The sequence below is a fragment of the Giraffa tippelskirchi genome, chromosome 10, assembly GCF_054371585.1.
Source record: "Giraffa tippelskirchi isolate mGirTip1 chromosome 10, T2T-mGirTip1v1.2.pri, whole genome shotgun sequence".
In the NCBI taxonomy this organism is placed as follows: domain Eukaryota; kingdom Metazoa; phylum Chordata; class Mammalia; order Artiodactyla; family Giraffidae; genus Giraffa; species Giraffa tippelskirchi.
Window position 1 is genome coordinate 130,907,713 of NC_137284.1, and position 17,503 is coordinate 130,925,215.

General features: G+C 37.6%; 1 protein-coding gene across 19 annotated transcripts in view; it reads right to left on the bottom strand.

Moving 5' to 3' along the window:
• The window catches only part of CADPS2 (calcium dependent secretion activator 2), a 535,874-nt gene that overhangs the window by 132,799 nt on the left and 385,572 nt on the right, over positions 1 to 17,503 (bottom strand). For all 19 annotated transcript variants that reach the window (XR_014066703.1, XR_014066704.1, XM_081534079.1 and 16 more), the window contains one exon: positions 7,152 to 7,253. Coding sequence is in view for 17 of the 19 variants with exons in the window: in XM_081534079.1 (XP_081390205.1) it covers positions 7,152 to 7,253 (102 nt within the window). In the remaining 2 variants the exon portion in view is untranslated. The remainder of the gene's footprint in view (positions 1 to 7,151; positions 7,254 to 17,503) is intronic.

A 17,503-nucleotide genomic window follows, 5' to 3' on the forward strand; every position in this document is an offset into this window, starting at 1 on the left:
GTTATTTATAAGGAGTTCCCTGCTGACTTAGGAGTCTAGGCCTTTACTGCTGTGGCCCAGGTTCAATCCCTGGTCAGAGAACTGAAATTCTGCAAGTAATGTGGAGTAGCTAAAAAAAAAAAAAAGTGTTATATATTGTTGATAGAAGTCTTTTGAGGAATATGTATTGTATAAATATTTCGTCCCATTCTGAGATTCTCTTACAGCATCTTTGGAAGATCAAAAGTTCTTAATTTTGATAAAATTCAAGGTAATTCTTGCCATTTATGAATCATGATTTTGGTGTTTCATTTAAGCATCTGTGCTTAGTCCAATGACACAGATTTTATTTTCTGTGTCTATCCATCTTGAATTAAATTTTGGACCAAGTGTGAGGTATGGATCCAGGTTATTATTTTACATTTGGATATCCACTAGTCAGTTTCATGTGTTGAATAAAGTATACTTTGCAAATTATTCATACATTTGTTGAAAATCAACTGACCATATGTATGTGAGTCTATTACTGGACTCTACACTACATTAATTATTGATTTTTGAATACACAGTCTTGCCTTGCTTTTGATCAAAGGTGGAAAACATTCATTCTTTCTTCCTTTTCTAACATTAAGTATGATGTTAGTTGTAGGTTTCCCATGATGCCTTTTAACAGCTTAAACATATGGCATGCGGTAACAAGAATTATTTTAATACTGTTGTTCAGTAATTCTATCTGCAGTGTCATTTTCACTTTTGCTTGTATTTATTCTCTTTATTGGTTGTATTTTACTATTTCTTTGTATGCTGAGAAATTTCCGACTGGATGTTAGACACTGTTGCTTTACCATATTGGTGGCTGAAAACTTTTGTATTCCTTTAAATATTCTCGAATTTTGTTCTGGAAGGCAGTTAAATTACTTGAAAATAGTTTTATTATATGAATCTTGGTTTTAAACCTCCTTAGGAAAGATCACAACAGTGTTTATTCTAGGGCTAATTTTTCTCCCACTACTGAGGCAAAACTGTATTCTACCTGATGATCATGATTTAGGCTTCTATTTTAGATACTGAACACTGAAACTAGCCCTAGCCCTGTGTAAAGAAATCCCTTATAATCCTTTCACATAATTCTTTGCCCAACTTCGAACAGCTTCTTCACATTCATGCACAGATCATTGCTTAGCTGAAGACTTCAGGGGGACCCTCAGCAAATAGTTGCTGGTCTGTCTACTCTCTCCTTTAGAACTTTGAGTTGAAAACTCTGGCTGCCTTACACTTCCTGGACTCTCAGCTCTGTCTTCTCAAGTCAGGGTGTCACTGGGATCTGCCCAGATTTCTCCTTCCTGGATCATAATCTAGAAACACTGTCCTGATAGTGAACTGAAAGTCTCTGAGTGGTGTCCGACTCTTTGTGAACCCATGGACTATACAGTCCATGGAATTCTCCAGGCCAGAATACTAGCGTGGGTAGCCTCTCCCTTCTCCAGGGGATCTTTCCAACCAAGGGATCGAACCCAGTCTCCCACATTGCAGGCGGATTCTTTACCAGCTGAGCCACAAGGGAAGCCCAGGTGAAAGCAAAAGTCACTCAGTCATGTCCTACTCTTTGTGACCCAGGCCAGAATACTGGAGAAGGTAGCCTTTCCCTTCTCCAGGGGATCTTCCCAACCCAGGGATTGAACCCAGGTCTCCTGCACTGCAGGCGGATTCTTCACCAGCTGAGCTGCAAGGGAAGTCCATCCAGCTAGGGCAATTAAAGGGCCTCTTCATTGTCTCCCATCTCTTAGGAATCATTGTTATACATTGTCTTACATTTACTAGCTTGAAAAGCATTTTTTCCCACATATTTTGTCTTTAAAAAATCGTTTCAGATGGAAGGTAAATATCACCCCATTATTCCATCTTGGATGTACAGTTGCTTTTTTTAAAGCCCACTTTGTACCACCCTAAACATAATTTCAGTTCCTCCTACCCTTCTGATGCAGTTACATCATTTCTGTGGGTCAGATCTAAATTCACTATCTACATTAATTATATAAATGTCCTAGATAACTGAGATGTATTTAATATGATTACTTTCTATGTGCCACTATTTTGTTTATAATTAATACTTTGCTAAATTTGTCTCTGTTTTAATTTCTTTTTTATATACTTAGTTTAATACAACTTCTCTCGACATGTTAAAATATCTCAGTGGTCTGTCACTTTGACCTACTTGAAGAATTTTATGACCTGCTCTGGTCAGAACTATTTCCTTTCTAGGCCTAACTCCACTTTGGGAGTCTCTACTAGCTACCACTATGAAGATTCCTTCCTCTGTCACACTGATTTCCTGTTGCAGGCATCTTAATTCTCCCTCTTTGTCTTCTTCTTTGTCTTGGTAAATTTCATTCTCCAGAAAGGGAATATGGGAAGCACATGTGTTGAAAGTATCATTATTTTATGATATCCTGAAAATATCCTCATCCTACCATTACCCTTAATGGCTCTAGTCGAACACGACTGAGCGACTTCACTTTCTTCTTTTCTTTCTACCCTTAATGGAGACATTTACTAGTATAGAAATCTAGGCTGGAAATAATTTTTTCTCAAAATTGTGAAGTCACTGATGCATTGCTTTCTGAATATCAGTACTGCTCCTCTCATCAAAATGAAAGCTGAAGAAAAGGATCATCTAAAAAAATTTGTTCACTGCCTGGCACATAGTAGGCTTTAATAAGTTATTGTATGTGTCAGTGTAATTTTTAAGTTATCACATAAGATGTTAATTTTAGGTGAACCTGGGAGATGCATATACAGGAACTTTCTGTCCTCTCTCTGCAACATTTCTGTAAATATAATTTCAAAATAAAATATGAAATAAATGTACAAAAACAAAAAACTGTTGTAGAATAAATCAGTGTTGAGAAGTAATTTTGATTCTTGTTTTTTTTTGTGCTTTGGGATCCCCACTTTTATGTCCAAGGTTGTGAAAATTCATAAGAACATACTTTAATGAGTGTCTTTTAATTCATTGTGCTTGGTACTCAACGAACTCTTTTAACCTGAACACTTACGTCTCTTAATTCTGGACAATTGTTTTGAATAACTTTATTGATAATGTCCTACCTTCAGCCTTAACTGTTTCTGGAATTCCTATTATTTATGATAATGAAACGCCTAAGCAGATCCTTCATTTTTCCTGTCTTCGTAGGGCTGCCTCTCAGTATCTGTGGGGGATTGATTCCAGGACTCCCATGGATGCTAAAATCCACAGATACTCAATGCCCTTATATAAAATGGTGCAGTACAATCGGCCCTGTTATATGTGCAGATTCAACTAATCCAAATTGATCCAGCCAGGGATGTGAAACCTGAAGACAGGAAGGGCCAACTGTATTCCTATTTTCCTATCCTTGTCACTCTCCTACTTTTTGGAAGGTTTCATTAACTTAATTTCTCAATAGTGTGTATGCATTATTTGTGTCATCTGCGTCAATTTCTAAGAGCTCTTATTTTTCCCTAAGATTTTTTTTTTAAATCTTGTTTTTGTTTCATAAATGCTCTATATTCTCAAATCTCTCCAAATATATTAATAATAGATTCCCACCACCTCCTCCACCATTTTCTTTTTCCCATATAGTATACTTTTTTTTCCCCCAAGTTACTGTTTTGTATTACTTGTTTGGGCTTTGAGTCCTCTAGTAAATACTTCCCTCAAATATTTGAGGAAAGCCTTACTGAAGCCTTACCTTGGCTGTTTGATCATTTTCAAAAATGCATTATTAAATAACTGAACAGAAGCGATATGCACCTAGCTGGGTATGTGAAGACTGGTCTTTGCTGACAGGGCCTAGAGCTGAGCTGTTTTGTGGGAGTCTTTATTTTTCACAGCTTTAGGTCTTTTCTCTTGGGCTAGTCAGAGTCCCAGAGGAAGACACTTATGTATGGAAGGTGTAAGCCTGCTTGCCTGCCTGCCAGCATTTTGGGAGCCAAGTGCGTGAGGTGGAAGGAGAAGGCTGTGATTCTCGGATTTCAGAATAAACATCTACTTAATGCCCATGTTTCTATATAATCCCGAGCTCCAACTGCGCCTGTTTCCTCCCCTCCTCCACCTCAGCCCAGGTACCCTCTAATTTTACCCTCTCTAGGGAAAACCCTGCAGTGCTCTGCGAGGGGAGGGGAGGGGCAGCAGCCTAGCTGATGAGTTAGAAAAGCGATCTGGGGATCTAAGTGTGTCTTAAGCAGATTTACAGCAAATCGTCCTACTCTTAATTTCCAGGAGGGCTTACAACTGGCAGTTCCAAACGTTTTGGCGATTGTATGACATAAATTAGATTGCTTCTCTCTTTTTCCCTACTTCCAGTTTATGATCCAGTTTTTCCTGGGTGGCTAAATTAGACACCATCCATTCATCCGACTTCCACATTTTAAAACTTTTTCCCATTTTTTCCTCTCTTACTCTTGTCTTTGTAGGTTTCTATCTTCTGAAAAATACCATTCTGTTGTTTTGGTTAGGTTCTGTTAGGAAGCTAAGCCAGACATGCATTTAACCTGCTGTCTTTAACCAGAAGTCCCTCATTTATGTTTAATTTAATTTGGCTTACTTTATCTGTGTCTTTGAAATTCATTTCTGAAACACAGTTGGGCCTGAATAAAATTTTTATCGAGAGTTATTAATAGTACTCTGGTTACTTCTTTAGTGTGAGTTGATAAGTAATTTATGTTCTCTCTAAATTTTAATGTATTGATAAGAGGCTAAGGAAGATCATTTGATAGAATCCTTAGGAAATTCTTCATGGATAATTTAAATATGCTTCTATATTTGTCTATATGGATTCCTAAAATTTCCTGTTTTATTTTAACTTCATTTCCTCTTATCCAGTTTTCTATGGACTCAGGAAAAACAAAACTCATAAAATTTATACAAACTCTACCTATATCAAAAGAAAATATAAAAGTTAGCCCAAAATATCTAGAGCAGTTTGGTTTAGCTCTTATCTTTAGTACATCAAAGAAATAAAAATGAAAAAGAATTCGAGTACATCTTTATAGACTTTACACAGAAAAGTAGAGAAATAAAACCGTAAGACAGAGGAAATGAATACAATAAATGATGTGGACAATAGTCATTCTGCTGGTTCAGATGGTAAAGAATCTGCCTGCAATGCAGGAGTCTTGGGTTCGATCCTTGGGTCAGGAAGAGCCTCCGGAAAAGGAAATGGCAACCCACTCCAGTATTCTTGTCTGGAAAAAACCCCATGGACAGAGGAGCCTGGTGGGCTATAGTCCATGGGGTCACAAAGAGTCGGACACAACTGAGCAACTAACACTTTCACACTTCACAACTCCTAGTGTGGTGGCAGGCCCCTGGTGGGCTGGTTCTGACCAGGCTACTCAATCATGATGGTCCCATGGCTTGTCAGTGAGTAAGCACCTAGTGCCTGGGCTTCCTCCGGCCCCTGGGTGGGTTAAGGACCAGGCCTGTGACCTCTCTGGGGCAAATGAGATATGAGAGGTGGTTTGCCAGGATCTTCTAAGGCAACTTTCCATCTTAAGAGAGAATCACAGAGAGAGAGAGCCTCTACTAGCTTCCTTTTAAACCTCCATGTATGAATGTGAGGCCAAGGAATTCCTGGTCTTGCTACCCATCTAGGGCTAAAGCTACCCCATGAAAAAAGACAGCCATGTGAGAAACACAAAGAAATGGAGCTCTGGCTACTAAATTCAGCCTGTATCGAAGTTCATCTTATCTGAGACCTGCGTGTAAGTGAACATATGCATCTCTTTGTTTAAACCAATATGAGGTGGGATCTGTTACTTGCACATGAAAGCACTACTACAAATAACCATGGATACTTATATAGTTCCTGATACAGATATTCAACCGAATGATGAGCTGTGTCTCAATAATGCCAACAACAGAAAAACTATATATTTTCATTAAATGACATACACAATGAATATAATGGTGTCTATACAACCTGAAAGGTACTAAGTTTGGCAGCAAATGCATAAATATCCTCTGCAAATGTGTTTGCTAATGCGAATTTATTGGCCTTTTGGACAGAATAATTCTCATAATTCTCCAATAATTCTGTCCCATGCATGGCATTTCTAAATACAGCACTGAATGACTGCCCCAGGCCCAACGATCATGACAAAGTAATTCCTCCCTCACTCACTCATCTTAAGTTGGTGGTACCAGCTCCAGCTGAAATCACTAATACGGGTAAACAGATGAATAGTGTATCCTATGATAATTTTTTCCTTAAGGATCATTTTAAAAAATCACAGAGTCTAAGCTTTTCATACTACAAATAAGGAAACTGAGACTCAGAGCAGCTATACACTGTTCACATGGTTAAATCACAGTGTTTTCAAACTGTTGAGGGCAATATTAACAGTGTTTTCAAACTGTTGAGGGCAATAAATAATATTTATTTTTCAATAAGTTCATATGAAATGATTCCATATCACATACCCACAACATGACAGATGGGCTATAAGATTCAATACATTGACATGGCAGCATTTTATAGGATCTAATGATGAGAGTAATAGAAAAAGGCATAATTCTGTTTTTGACGTTAAGTTCTACTAAGCCCTCTATAATCAGGGGAAAAAAGGAATATCATCAAGATATTTATCCTTCATCCTGCAAATGTTTCTTAGTGTCAGTACTTCATTTTTTTCACTGAGAAACTGTGCCAGGTGCACTGTGGTCCTTATTCTTACAGAATGTAAATAAAAGGATAACTAAGGACTTAAGAAACGTATGTCCTTACTAGGTTATGGGAGACTAGGGCATAGTACAGATGATGAACAATAAAAGACTTCAGGTTTTCCACTCTCTGTTGGAATAAATGAGAAAGTCTCCTTGCCTGGTGATGCTGGAGGAGGGGGTAAACGTGCCCAGAGCTGGGGAACAGCTTATGCAAGGCTGAGAAGACAATGTGAGCAGCATGGATATTGCAGGGGGTGGGGTCTACCTAATGAGTTGTGGAGACTGACAGGCAGGCTGAGAAGGAGACCACAGATGGAGGACTGTGTAGATCATACCTTGCAAGCAATGGAGGAGAAGCTAACTGGTAGTTCTTGAGCAGCAGTAGAACAACATAATCCACATTTGTAGGAGATTAGAAGATTGAGTGAATTAAGCAAGCAAACACTTGTACTAATGGAGTATATACCTGAAATGGCTTATCTGATTCTCTAAGAGGGAAGAGAGTCTTTCCTTTATCTCCTCAAATCTCTCTTTTTCTTCCACTGAAACAGTTCCGATTCCATCAGGCCTGAAAAAAAAGTAGAATCAGTAATTTATAGTGATAGAAAATGAATATATTTTATATTTTTCTATTTCCCTGAAAAATCCAAATAATAAAGGAAAATGCACATCAGTTCACAGTATACATAAAGCTTATGTCTACAGTGAAATTTTATTGGAGGTGTTTGTAGTCATTTGCTCCATATTTTGACCTGGAATGAATGGAAGGGATTTATTCTCTTTTAGAGAGCCTTCAAGGCAAAGGATAACAATAAATAGTTTTCAGATCCAGAAAACAATAACTAGTCCTTGAGAATGGCAATGAAAAGTGTTTTATAGTGATACCAAACAGTTGACCAATTAAATATCTTGAATGGAATTATTATAAAGAATATACTGAACATAAGCTAAAATGTCTTAACTGTTTCTCTTCCAAATAAAATTTGAGCTAATGTGAAATTAGAGATTTAATTTTAATTTCTGTAAGGAAAAGACATTTTGGATACGTGTAGTGGTTTACTGCTCTATTTTTTTTTGTTTAAATATAAATTGAATATAAACATTTGAATGAAAACACACAGAGAAGAAAGTCTACCTGTGTTTCAAGATTTTTGTGCTTTACCAAATATGCTTATGAAATAAAGGTGATGACTGAACAGAAGTATTCTTTTACTAAGAGATTAGACTTGAAAATATAAAATATATCTAATAGCATGGATTCAGAATTTACTCTGCATCAATTTAAGCATCTGGTAGTATAGCACTCATCTAAAATTTTCAATATGTGAATTTAACTGTCTTTGTTAAAAACAGAGAAAAAGATACAGGACTTTTGCATTAACTTTACATATTTATACAGTTCAACAAAATGAATCTTCTGCATTCCTTAGCACCAATCATTCCTTGTCTAATTAACTTATTTTTTTTAAGATTATATTTTAATTCCCAAAGACTTATCATTTGAACTTACTAATTTTTAATGTTTATGTATAAAACAGGTAGAAGTGAGGATTATGAAAAAAATGGATATTAAAAATAACTTTCCCAACAAGATTTGTATTTGCTGTTCCAACTGTTTTTTACAAAAAGATCTATACATATGTGTGTGTGCATTTTTGATACTTATGAACTAGTCAAGTAGGATAAAAGCAATTAATTCTAAGATTATACCTGAATCACACTGGGTTAAAGACCTTCTATTCATATCAGAGAAAACAGCTATCATTAAAGTCTGGAGAATTTTTTTCTAAAACAAAGTAAATAATTTATTATTTCAGAAAGTTGTATCCTGCTTGAATTTATGCTTTGAAAATATTACCTACAATTATATTTCATTCTGATCCATCAAAATGCAGTTTGAAAGTTAACTGCAAAAAAAAAAAAAACAACTAATGGCAAAATATTGGTCTTTCAAAATTTTTAAGAAAAAAGAAAGTCTGATTTTAAATTCTAGAGTAACAAACTATGAGCTAACCCCAATGGTTTATAATAATTTAACAATGGATTTTTTCACATGTTACTTTGGAGTTATTACCTATCGAGCAAATAACAGCACAAAACCCAGACTATAACCCAAGAATGACTATTACCAATGATCACAGAAGTTGAACTGGAGAGTTTTATCTATATAATTCATTAATTTGGGAATTTGGGTAGACGAAAACTGTTAACTACATTCTGTTATTATTAATACATAGCATAAAAACTCATACCACCAAGTTGTAGGTGGTTATTTCACTAAATACACCTATGCAAACTTGATGAAAAAGAGCAAAGCCCTTATCTTTTTTGTTCTGATGACTGACACAGCCCTTGATCTGGCTCTCTGACGATGCCATGTGATTATATTTGAGTGAGTTTTACTGTTTGTTTCAACTATCCAAGGAGACTAATCCACAGTGATAGTACTTGCCATCAGGTGATATGAAGCTTCACTGGGGCACATTGCCTACCTGACTGAATGGAGCCAGGGGTTCAGTTGGTAAAGAGTGAGAAAGGTTAGTCAGGGGGTCATCACTTGTGTCACCTTCACTGAGATACAGACTGTTATTCATACTGAAGGGCTGTCATTTTACTGAGCTTATTACTAAAGTAGGTACACATCTGACAGGTTGAAAACATTTTATATATTTTGGACCTGCTCTTATTCACATGTCCTTATTTTAGTGTATATGTCAGTGAGTGAAAGTCACTCAGTCGTGTCCGACTCTTTGCGATCCCATGGATTGTAGCCTGCCAGAATCCTCTGTCCATGGAATTCTCCAGGCAAGAATACTGGACTGGGTAGCCATTCCCTTCTCCAGGGGAATCTTCCCAACCCAGGGATTAGACCCAGGTCTCCCACATTGCAAGCGGATTCTTTACCATCTGAGCCACCAGGGAAGCCCAAGAATGCTGGAGTGGGTAACCTATCCCTTCTCCAGGGGATCTTCCCAAACCAGGGATCAAACTGGGGTCTCCTGCACTGCAAGTGGATTCTTTACCATCTGTGCTACAAGTGAAGACCCAATATACCAGACTATGTATAGACCAATATACCATTCTGTGTACCAAATACCAGGTGTATGAAGTGGCCTTCTATATCTAAAACATTGAGGCTAAATGGCAACTTTGCTGTAGTCAAGCCTCAAAGTAACAACTCCTTCTAAAATTATTCTTCCTAGGAAATGAAAATACTTCTGTGTCATTAATATCTTCTTGTCATGATTGTTATTAAAACAAACACAGTAATTATCAATGCACTGGGTACTGTGCTGTTTTATATATATAGTAACATAGGCTGAACACACTAATCTTTTCTCTAGTCCCCAAGAGAGGAGGCTATTGAGGCTCAGGGAGGTTAGGTGACTTCCTTAAGGTCACATAGCTTATAAGGACAGGAGCCTGGACTTGAATCTACTAGGTCTCTTGCATTCCAAATTCAGGGCTTTTAGTGCCCATGCATTATTGTCTTTCCTTTTTTTTTTTTTCTGCTGCATCATGAGGCATGTGGGATCTCAGTTCCACACCCAGGGATCAAACTTGTGCCTCCTGCAGTGGAAGCATGGAGTCTTAACCACTGGACTTCCAGGGCAGTCTTCCCTCTATGTTTAAAAACAAAATACAGAGCAATAAAAGAAACCCCTAATAAAACATGGAAGCTATATTTGAGAAGCAACAATGGTGGAACTTCTTTAAACACGCTTATTTACATCACACATTTTCTGTTACTCCTATAAGGCAGAGAGCTTAAATATCAATACAATTTAAAATACCTACGATCACATCAGTAATTCAGTTAAAACAGACCTTAACAAAGGAAATCCTAAAATTTGCTCTGTCATACATTACAACATAGGTACTCACAGAAGCCTTGAGAGAGATTCAAACCAGTCATATTTATGAACAGTTACCTAGTAGATTCAGGGTAAGGGGAGATTTAAAATACAATAGTTTTACCAGCTCAGTTTATAAATTAATTTGTCAGCTACATGTTCAAAACATATTCAGAACTGACTACCCCGACCACTTCTGCGGCTCCCCTTGTCGCGGTCCTTCATCACCGGCTTCCCTGGTGGCTCAGACAGTAAAGCGTCTGTCTGCAATGCAGGAGACCCGGGTTCGATCCCTGGGTTGGGAAGATCCCCTGGAGAAGGAAATGGCAGCCCACTCCAGTATTCTCGCCTGGAAAATCCCATGGACGGAAGAGCCTGGTAGGCTGCCGTCCATGAGGTCGCAAAGAGTCGGACATGACTGAGCGACTTCACTTTCACTTTCTCCCCCGAGTATGACTATAGCGAACATGGTCTCTCTCTTTCAGTCTTTTCTTTATCAGAGTATTGGCTGCACACTAGTGTGAGCCATTTTCAAGCAGGAGTCGTATCCCTGCAGAGGTAACACTCACTGTAAAAGCCAAAAGCCCATTCTGCTCTTCTCTGCCTGCCCAAGGCAACTCCCTTCACTGCAGCCATGCTGGCCTCCCTACCAGTTTTCAAACACAGGAAGGGCGCTGTGCCTCATGGCATTTCACATGAAGCTTCCACCTCCCAGGAGCCTTTCCCTAGGCACACACATGGCTTTCTCACTTCCTGCATTCTCATCTCTAGTGACATGACTCAGGATTAACGAGGTCATCTCTGACCACCCGATGTAAGAGTGTCATCTCCCATTTCCACAGGCCTCTTTACTGTATATTTACTGTATATTAGATGACTTTTGTCATCTAACATGTTACACATTTGTCTCCTCTGTGCTCTACTACTAGTGCCCTGAACAGTAGCTGGCATATGTTTAACATTCAATATACAAATGCTAAAAATATGAATGAGTGCGATGTAGAATAGAAAATAGAAAATATCAGTTATCCAGGATTATAAGAATTCACGAATAATATCACATATATTATTATTATCAATTTTTAGTATTAATATGGCATGCACTATTTGGAATGTCTTCATTATATAACAGTAGGTAAAATAGGAAATTTTTGAAAAGCAAACAGTAGCAGGAATTATAGTCAAGAATTCTGGGCAAAAAGATCTTTAACAAAAGTTATTGTGCATTTATACCAAGCAGAAAATTTTTAGTGTTTACCTAAATACTACTATTAGTGAAATGAAGTGCTTTAAATCTTAAGAAGAGATTTTTTTTTCCTGAGATAATAAAAGTAAAAATAACATTGCCTCTTTGACATTGATAATAATGATGTTAAAATGCGGTTATTTAAAAATTCTAACAAAGAAGACCAGTTTTCTAATTCGAATGTTAACTGGGGTTTAACTCTTTGGTTAATATATTAAAGTGGTTCCAATGAGAAGGAAGGGTATGCTTATGTACCAAGAGTTAATACATATTTTCATTTTTTCCTGAGGCCTGTAGTTTTTGAAGTTACATGATTTTAATAAAAATAGAGTGTTAGGAGAAATAAGTTTAAGATACGAATAAATTATAAAGCATAATTCAATAGTAGATATACTTTTTAAAATAAAAGATACTGTCAAATGAGTTATGACACAGAACTTCCTTCTGGTATTACATAAAAAGCAATTGAACGCCACAAGCAGTTGTGTCTATGTTAATTTTTACCTGAAAGATTCTTAAAAAACAATTGTATAACAGAACTTTCTGCCATTCATTCATGCTTAGTAGACTGATCTTACACCTGTTTATGGGTCATATTCTGTTTTCACAGAAGCCATTATGTGTGCACATGTGCATGCCTGTGTGCACACACAGAATACTTCCTTTGAAGGGCAGATTCATCCAAAAAATAGATCCTATACATATTAAGGCCTGTAAAATTAATTTCACTCAATTCCTTCATGAACTAAGGGATTTTATAATTTGTACTATTAATCAATCTGGCACATTAAGCATTTTAAAGCAAACAGAACCCTTTCTGTTTATGTGACATCTTGTCATGATTACCAATTCCTTCCATAATGAGCACAACATAAACTCTAAGTGAGGTGGTGATTTAGTCATTAAGTCCTGTCTGACTCCTGCAACCCCATGGACTGCAGCCCGTCAGGCTCCTCTGTCCATGGGATTTCCCAGGCAAGAATATTGGAGTGAACGGACATTTTGTTCACCAGGGAATCTTCCCAATCCAGGGATTGAACCCGGGTCTCCTGAATTACAGGCAGTCTCCTGCATTGCAGGTGGATTCTTAACTGACTGAGCCAAGGTCTAAAGTGAGGCAGATGCTCTGAAAAGACAACTGCAGAACAAGAGGGATGCACAGTATTACACATCCATTTTCTATAATCTCTGATGGCTTTTGGGGTAGTTCAGGTAATAAATTAGTTTCCATGAAGGGAAAGGATGATTCCACTGTATTTCAAGAAAGATCTGAGAGGAAAAGAGTACAGAATTGGGTTGCAGAGTTGGGTATTTGAACAGAAGAGAAAATATAACAGGGGGGACCTGCCTAAATGTTCAGACATGGACTAATCTGGTAGCTTCCCTTCCCTCGACAGGACAGCAGACAGTTTATGTGTTTTGTAGCCCTTTTCTCAGTATTATACAACATTTCAGAGGTCTGTAAGACCAATACAAATTCTGGCATTTTAATATCCATTTTATCTGCACAAATTTGAGTAAAGATGATTTACCGGCCACAACCATATTTTAAGGAGCAACAGTTCTGTGACAAACTCCAACAAAAAGGGTGAAACAGCCCACGTATTTTATTTTTGAATACCACAAATCATGAGAACTTGTTGGAGGTTCTGAGTGCAATAGTGAGGTCTGACAGTAAAGGAATTGGTTTAATTTGCTGTAATGGTGCATCCTAGAATTATTTAATCATGGGTTGCTGCTGCTGCTGCTAAGTCGCTTCAGTCGTGTCCGACTCTGTGCGACCCCATAGACGTGGCCCACCAGGCTCTGGGACTCTCCAGAGAAGAACACTGGAGTGGGTTGCCAGTTCCTTCGCCAATGCATGAAAGTGAAAAGTGAAAGTGATGTTGCTCAGTCGTGTCAGATTTACCACCTAAAAAACACCATTTGGAGATGAGGATCATTTGTGCTATTACTCAGTGAACACCATAACATTTCTATCATTATTTTCTTTATTTTTATAATTTTTTTAAAATTTATTTTTGGCTGTGCTGGCTCTTAGATGCTGCACTCGGGCTTTTTCTAGTTGCAATGAGTGGGGGCCACTCTCTGGTTGTGGCGCTCGGCTTCTCATTGCAGTGGCTCCTCTTGTTGCAGAGTAAGGGCTCTACGGCATATGGGCTTCAGTAGTTGTGGCATGTGGCCTCAATAGTTGCAGCTCCCTGGCTCTAGAGCACAGACTCAACAGCTGAGGCACATGGGCTTAGCTGCTCCAAGGCATGTGGGATCTTCCCAGACCAGGGATTGAACCCAGGTCTCCTGCACTGGCAGATGGATTCTTTATTACTGAGCCACAAGGTCAGGCCTATGGTTATTTCCTTAAGCACTTTCATCATCAGGACAGTGTTTAGATACTTAAAGGATAAATGTGCCCTTTGCTTTATAATCTCTAGCAGTGGGCATACCACCTGCAACAGAGTGCTTGGGAAATCTGTGGGCTGAATAAATACACCGGGAATTAATACTGCATAGAAAAGTCTGGTAAATTGATGAGATTTCCTTTCCCCTCCTCACACACCCCTTCCTTCCCCAACTCCTCGGGGAAGTTTGCTTATCCTGGCAGTTTGGTGGTTTGTGGTAAAAGATATTTTACAAGTAACAAGTAGGCAAATGATAAAGTTCATGGTGCTTCTGAGTTTCTTACTGGCTGCTTTTCCCCTGGCCTCTCTGATGAGGGATATATGACATCCTGGCTTCCACCAGAGAAGTGAGAAGGAGAGACACCTGGAGGGTGGTCTTTCTGAATTGTCAATTCTGCCTGCAGCACAGCAGGTACAAGTCACTTTGTACTTCGAGTATTTCCCACCAATATCCATTTGTGAACAGAATGAAAAAAAAGAGAACGACACAGTGCGAGAATGAGAAATGGTGGAAGCTGAGGGAGAAAACAGTAATCTCTCATTTTTGTTCTCTAACCTATAATACCTCCTATTGTTTCAAACAAAAGGATATATCATTTAGATGGTCATACAATACATAATCAGTGTTCTTTCACTTCCCCTGAAATTTTAAATATCTAGAAGCAGATATTAATTCTACACCTATACGTTCACTGAAATAGAAGAAACCGATCTTCTAGGTGCAAATATCTTGGAAATGAAATTTAAAAATCATATTCTCTTTTTCCAAACCCTCCTCCACCCTAATCCTTTCCATATTTGAACTTCCAACTGTATGCTATTACCTTTGGAGGTTTTAGATACTTCTACAAAAAGAGCAGGAATTTGACACTATGAAGACATGCAATTTTGTGACTTAGTTTTTGTGGTAAAGTAGTGATAGACAGGTAAAGGATAGCTATCAAGTATTTCATAACTGGCCTCTCCTAGAACCAAACTAAAATCATTATTGCACACAATTTTTGAGTTAAATAAAAATAAAATATTGAGAGGATTTTAAAATAAAAATAAAGAGAACTAAGGTTAACAGTGTTCTCTGATTTAACTATTATATCTGATCAATCCTAATATTTTTTTCAAAAATAAATTTTAAAAAATTAAAGAACTATATATACATCATAATCTGGGAGGAGAATTCAGAAAAACACAAAGACAAAAATTTTTGTAAATGCCCCAATCAGAAACAACTGGTAATGCCATTTTGTAAATATAACACAGTCTTCTTTCTATAAATCTATACATATACTGCACATTCTGATGTATAAATTGATTCTCTTAATGAAGTATAAACATTTTCTCACATCATTTAAATATCCTAATACATACTTTTTAATGGAAGTATGGTATTTCATTATATGGATATACCACAATCTATTTATCCAATATTCCATTAGTAGAAATTTAGACTTTTTCCATTTTTTTATGACCATAAATACTGCTGTAATAACCAATCTTACACTACATATTTTTAACCTCTGATTGTTTCCTTGGGATAAATTCCTGAAAGTATATTTTTGGGTTAAATGGTGCTATGGATCAAAATGCATTTCCCTAAAAATTCGTAAGCTGTCATCCCAACCCTCAATATTACTGTATTTGGAGACAGGTCTTTTAGGTAGTACTTAAGGTGGAATGAGGTCTTAGGGCTGGGACACAAATCTGTCTGGATTGGTGGCTTTGTTAAAGAGGAAGAGTGCGACTTTTTCTCTCTCTCTCTTCTGTAAGAACACAGAGAGAAGGCAGTCATCTGCAAATTAGGAAGAGGGTCCTCCTCAAAACCCAAGCACACTGGCATCCAGAACTCAGACTTCTAGTCTCTGGAACTGTTAGAAAATAAATTTCTGTTCTTTAAGCCACGTAGTCTATGATATTTTGTCACGGTAGCCTGAGTTAGGACAAATAAGATGACATTTGCAGGCATTTGATATATATTGCAAAACTGCTTCTTAAGAAGCACTTATCAGCTTACATTCTGACCCATAGCACATGAAATTATTAATTTTCCTCTAACCTTATCAACTGTGGTCTTTTATCATTTGTTATAATCACTTTCAATTTTATATACAAAAGGGTATTTCATTATTTTAAGTCATTGATTTCTATGCAGCAAAATGACACAATCTTGCTGGTTATATGGGGTCTTTCCAAGGGCCAAAAAATTCACTGCAACTGATTCATTAAGAACACTTCATTGTGAGCTGTATTTATGAAGTGTCCCAACATGTCACCTATAAAATCTGTAAACAGATGGTCCAATGTCATTCATTTAACTTACTCAATGAATGTTTACTGAGTACTGGCCAGGTCCTAGGGACAAAATATAAACCTAACAAAAATGTCTCTTGCCTTAGTAGAGTTCATAATAGGGAAAAGGCATAAAACAGAAAAATCAGACAGTAAGTGTACCTTACATTAAGAAGGACATAAATACAAAGCTCTGTTGTAATTTGAATTTTAGGTAAGGATGTAGTTTGGGAATGATATTAAAGCAGAGATGCAATGGATGAGCAGCAGTTAATCAGGTGCTGCTTGAAAGAGAAGGATTAGGGAGAGGGTCTCAGGAGGTTCTCCTTAGAGATATCCAAATATTTTTCTCAAAATGCAAGTTTTATCACATAATTTTTGCTCCTAGTAGGCTGACACGATACTCCAAAAACCCCTCTTCATTGCAAAGCACCTAAACACTGAATAAATTACAACAGGTATACTGTTAAGTGTTATGTTATACTTACAAGAAAGTAAAAAATTCTTCTAAGGGCAGGAAAATAAAAAGTGAACCAGGAGCTGAAACTGAAGTGTAATGTGAACACCAGAGCTGCCTTAGAGGCAAATGTCAATTTTAAGGAGGTCTACGGCTATGTTCGGGGCTTCCCTGATAGCTCAGATGGAAAAGAATCTGCCTGAAACACAGGAGATTCCCATTTGATTCCTGGATTGGGAATATCTGCTGGAGAAGGGACAAACTACCCACTCCAGTATTTTTGGGCTTCCCTTGTGGCTCAGCTGGTAAAGAATCTGCCTGCAATGTGGGAGACCTGGGTTCGATCCCTGGGTTGGGAAGTTCCCCTGAAGAAGGGAAAGGCTACCAACTCCAGTATTCTGGCTTGGAGAATTCCATCAACTATATAGTCCAAGGGGTCGCAAAGAGTCGGACACAACTGAGTGACTTTTACTTTCATGGCTATGTTCAAGGGGATGGATGCACCATGAGTCAGAGACCATCTTTAGGGGCTGCTGAACCTGAGATGCCTGCAAAAAATGGGATGCTTGAATGGGCTGT